This window comes from Astatotilapia calliptera, chromosome 3 (assembly GCF_964374335.1).
Source record: "Astatotilapia calliptera chromosome 3, fAstCal68.1, whole genome shotgun sequence".
NCBI classification, from domain to species: Eukaryota; Metazoa; Chordata; class Actinopteri; order Cichliformes; family Cichlidae; genus Astatotilapia; species Astatotilapia calliptera.
In genome coordinates this window covers 15209466-15214666 of record NC_137424.1, presented here as the reverse complement: position 1 = coordinate 15214666, position 5201 = coordinate 15209466, and the positions used below count along the sequence as shown (strand labels likewise).

General features: G+C 45.7%; 1 protein-coding gene across 1 annotated transcript; it reads left to right on the top strand.

Moving 5' to 3' along the window:
- The first annotated feature begins 272 nt into the window (after positions 1–272).
- On the top strand, positions 273–4276 carry LOC145422932 (protein NLRC3-like). Its single transcript, XM_080294929.1, has 4 exons — positions 273–281; positions 1421–1595; positions 1715–3503; positions 4096–4276. The coding sequence occupies exons 1-4, from the start codon at positions 273–275 to the stop codon at positions 4274–4276; spliced, it is 2154 nt and encodes a 717-aa protein (XP_080151055.1).
- The last annotated feature ends 925 nt before the right edge of the window (positions 4277–5201 follow it).

The following is a 5201-nucleotide window of genomic DNA, read 5'->3' as shown; positions in this document are numbered from 1 at the left end:
ACAAAAAAGAGCTACCACACTGGGAAGGGTGAAGACAACTAGGTTGCCCGGCCCTGGCCACGAGGTGTCCCTTATTTATTTTTCAGGGAGTTGGCAACCCTAATGACTGTCCACTGAGCACCAACACAGGTAGGAGTGAACAGTGATGAAGCAGGACTGTGGGCAAGTTTGAGCTACAATCCTATTGGCTTCTCAGTTTCTCCAAAGAAAAGGGGAAAAATTCTTGGTGTTGTGAAGATGTGAGTTGGTCTTGTTGTCGTGGGGCTGGAAGGATGCTGGCAGTGAGAGGCTTTTCATACAGTGTTCAGTAACAGAATGAGAAGAAAGCCACTGCACATGAAACAAGGTGCTCGTAGTGTTTGTTTACTGTGTTTGTGCCACAATGTCAGATCAGTTGTAGATTCACATGCAGACTTGTCCAGTGAAACCAGTGCAAGTACTGCAGTACAGAGCAAAGACTAAGCAAGCCAGGAGAGCTCTCCAACTTTCTGAAAGTATCAGGATATTTGAGTGATAAGAAAAAGTGGATCATGCAACAATGTCCCTCAGCACACAAAACAATCAAAGCAGAATAAATATAATGTTTTAGATCAAACACTTACAGGGACCTGAAGAGAGAGAACCAACAAAATGTCATGGCTAACAGAGGAACTCAAGCACAGACTGAGTTCTGACAAACAAAAAGGTGACAGTTTATTTACCAAAGGGGTGAACCACAGTGCTCTATATATGTACAGTGAGTTGGGGAGGGGGTCCAGGGCTCCAGGGAAAAGAGGGAAGGGAGTCCACACTCACTCCTCTTCAGTCACTCTTGTCCTGCTCTCCACTCACACAGCCACACACAGGAATCACAGGTAAGCGTCTGTAACCAGGTCCGGGGAAATATTTACTCAAAGTATACACAAAGTTAACCCAACTGGTGAATTAAAAGAGAGATTTCTCTTTTAATTTCAGCCAGAGAGACACAGAGTTTATACTAGAAGAGAAACCTGCTCATCTTCATCATGTTTGTTTAAATAGAGAAAATCAGAAGTCTCTGTGTGTCAGACCACGGCTCTACACAGACACTTCTAAGCTGCTTCAGAGTGAACTGACCCAGATAATCTGCACACAGCGGCTGTAAAACAGTGAAAGTCATAACTGTCTCTCTGATGGAAAGCTTTTATTGTGAAGTCAGGAAGTCTGCAGGAAGTGTTGAGTTTGTATTCATCACTCAGTGTTTAATGAGACAGGCAGACAGGAAGAGCAGCTCATTAGTGTTGATGAAATCAAAGGAACTGTGAGGAACTGCAGTTTGGTCACATCTGGATGTTTTTCACTGACAGTAAATGTTTTAGTGATAAAGAAATGTGTTCACAGAGAGAGGAAGAGGAGTGGTGTTTGTGATGAGGAGCAGCTGTCCTGCTGTGCTTTGTGTCAGGACGTCCTGAAGGATCCAGTCTCTACCAGCTGTGGACACTGGTTCTGCAGACAGTGCATCTCCTCATACTGGGACCAGTCTGCTTCATCGGGAGACTCCTCCTGTCCCCAGTGTGGAGAAAGATCCAGAAGCAGAGCTGGACTGCAGACAGCCAGTCAGAGCAGCTGTGTACAAAGTAAGACTGAACATCTGTCTGCTGATGGACTCATTTCTGAAAACTGGACTTCTTGTGTTGTTCAGACATTGAAGAGTTTTCTTTCTCTTTAGTCTCATTGTTTTTCTTTCTTTCAGCAGATGTTGGTCTGCAGGAGGTTTTAGATGAACATAAGATCAGTCTGAGGAGGAGATGTGAACGTGTGACTGAAGGAAGTGATGAAACAGGAAGTAGAACCCTCCTCAACAGGATCTACACTGAGCTCTACATCACAGAGGGACAGAGTGAAGAAGTTCATACCCAACATGAGGTGAGGCAGCTGGAGACAGCTTCCAAGATGGACGCCCTCCATGACGCTCCAATCAGGTGCCAGGACATCTTTAAAGCCTTACCTGACCAACAGAGACCCATCAGAGTGGTTCTGACCAACGGCGTGGCTGGTGTTGGAAAAACCTTCTCAGTGCAGAAGTTCACTCTGGACTGGGCAGAGGGCTTGGAGAACCAACATGTCAGTGTGGTGGTTCTGCTTTCATTCAGGGAGCTGAACCTGATCAGAGATGAGCAGTACAGTCTTCTGGAGCTGCTCCATGTTTTCCATCCAACATTACAGAAGGTCACAGCAGAGAAGCTGGCTGTCTCTCAGCTTTTGTTCATCTTTGACGGCCTGGATGAAAGCAGACTTTCATTGGATTTCACCAACAGGAAGCTGCTGTCTGATGTCACACAGAAGTCATCAGTCAGCCAGCTGCTGACAAACCTCATCCAGGGGAATCTGCTTCCCTCGGCTCTCGTCTGGATAACTTCCCGACCCGCAGCAGCCAATCAGATCCCTCCTACATGTGTTGACAGGCTAACAGAAGTACGAGGCTTCACTGACGCCCAGAAGGAGGAGTACTTCAGGAGGAGATTCAGTGATGAAGAGGTGTCCAGCAGAATCATCTCCCACATGAAGACATCCAGGAGCCTCCACATCATGTGTAGTATCCCAGTCTTCTGCTGGATCACTGCTACAGTTCTGGAGCACATGTTGACTACAGAGCAGAGAGGAGAGCTGCCCAAGACCCTGACTGACATGTACTCACACTTCCTGCTGGTTCAGACAAAGAGGAAGAAGAACAAGTACCATGAGGGACGTGAGACGAGTCCACAGGAGCTGACGAAGGCTGATAGGAAAGTTCTTCTGAAGCTGGGGAGGCTGGCGTTTGAACATCTGGAGAAAGGAAACATCATGTTCTACCAAGAAGACCTGGAGCAGTGTGGTCTGGATGTGACAGAGGCCTCGGTGTACTCAGGAGTTTGTACAGAGATCTTCAAAAGAGAGTGTGTGATCTTCCAGAAACCAGTCTACTGCTTTGTTCACCTGAGCATTCAGGAGTTTCTGGCTGCTGTCTACAAGTTCCACTGTCACACCAACAGGAAGACAAAGGTGCTGAAGAACTTTTTGGGAAAAAAATACAACAAGTCCTCTCTGGATGATTTCCTGAGCAGAGCCATGTATAAATCCCTCCAGAGTGAAAATGGCCACCTGGACCTGTTTGTTCGCTTCCTTCATGGCCTCTGTCTGGAGTCCAACCAGAGACTCTTAGTAGGTCTGCTGGGTCAGACAGAGATCAGTCCAGGAACCATCCAGAGAGTCATCAACAACCTGAAGGAGATGAACAGTGATGAAATCTCTCCTGACAGAAGCATCAACATCTTCCACTGTCTGATGGAGATGAACGACCTCTCAGTACATCAGGAGATCCAAGAGTTCCTGAAGTCAGAGAACAGATCAAAGAAGGAACTCTCTGAGATCCAGTGCTCAGCTCTGGCCTTCATGCTGCAGATGTCAGAGGAGGTTCTGGATGAGTTGGACCTGCAGAAGTACAACACATCAGAGCAGGGACGACAGAGACTGATTCCAGCTGTGAGGAACTGCAGAAAGGCTGGGTGAGTCCAGATGTGATCATTAACATCATTGATCAGTGTAGGTTAGTAGTTTAATGTTGAAAATAAAATCAGATTGTAACCACAAAGTGTTTGTGTCCGTACGCTGCAACCTTCCACACCATTCCTTTATTGTACAGACTCAGCAGCAGCTCCATGGATCCCAAATCCAAGAGTGGAGAACAGATTTGAAGTGTGTCACATCCATGCAGTCACAGCTGTTTCCACCATGTTTCCACTGATATTAATCCTGTTCAATGACACGTTTCATATCAGTGAATATGTTCTTTAGGACGTCCACTGACATGTTTAAGTGTCCTGCTGGAAATCACTCAAATCATCCATGAAATCCATGAAAAAGCCAAAAGCAGATTAAAGCCAAGCAAAGATTCTCATTAAAAGTCTGCAGGTCTGAGAGAGACTCAATCGTTGTGTCATGTCAAACACAGTAAGAGGAGCTGAAGCACAGATGTGAAGAGCAGATTCATCAGATTATGACCTCACTCTGTTTTGTCTTCATATACATTCAGTCTGTGTTTATAATGCAGATTTTCTGCTTTTATAATAACACATTTTATATTTTCTATTATCACAGACTGACTCGGTGTGGACTCTCAGAGTCTCACTGTGAAGTTGTGGCCTCAGCTCTGAAGTCCAACCCCTCCCATCTGACAGAGCTGGACATGAGTGGAAATAAAGACCTCCAGGATTCAGCAGTGAAGCTTCTGTGTGCTGGACTGGAGAGTCCAAACTGTCGACTGGAGACTCTGAGGTGAGTTCACTGACTGCGGCTGTTGTAGTTGTTTTTCTATATTTCAGGTCTTTGATGGATGTTTGAAACTTTCTTCAGTTCCTAAATGTTCAGGATGTGTCTGAAGACAAATGTGAAGAAGTTTGAGTGCTTTCAGAAATGTTGTCTTTCCAAACGACTGAACAAGAGTTTTTCCTTTTGGCTCCAAACAGAAGTGACAGACTTGAGCAGGGTTCATTTAAAGGCTGACAGAAGTGGAGTGGTGACGGGGAGATGTTTGACAGGACAGTGTTTCAGCCTCCACAGGTTCATGTTGTGCTCCATCAGTCAGTGAAGATGAAGTCAGTGCTGATGAGGCTGTAGAGTGTGTGAGGGATGTGAATGAGGATGATGAAGATCTGATGATAGCAGATAAAAACAGGCTGCAGAGACTTTGAGCCATACAGGGCACACAGTGTGTGTACAGAACAGCTGAAATCATTATGGAGGCCTCACTGGGATATGGAAGCATCACAGTACAGCTTCAGTGAAGCTTTAAAGTCTCTGATATGAGATGAGAAATGAAGCAGCCAGAGCTTTTTCATGAGTGGAAACCCACTGTGACTGTGAGCTGCTGCTACAGCCTCCAGATTAGCCAGCAGCTCATCCTGCTCAACATTTCCTCACCAACTTTAATGGAAGTGTGATGTTTTCAGCTGGAGTGATGGTCAGGGTGGCCTCCCTCTCCTCTTCTTCTCCTCTTCCTCTTTCATTTGTAAAGCCACTTCTCCTGCTTTCATTCATTTGGAAGTCCTGTAGCTGAGTTTGGGAGAGACTAACAGCCTCGGCAGCAGAGGGGAGAAAGGCTGTAACACCACCACTTTACTCTGTTCTACCTGTCACATCATTTTATCAGGAAACAAATGTGCTCATGTTTTTACTATGTTTGTCTTGAAGATGTAAGAAGATCA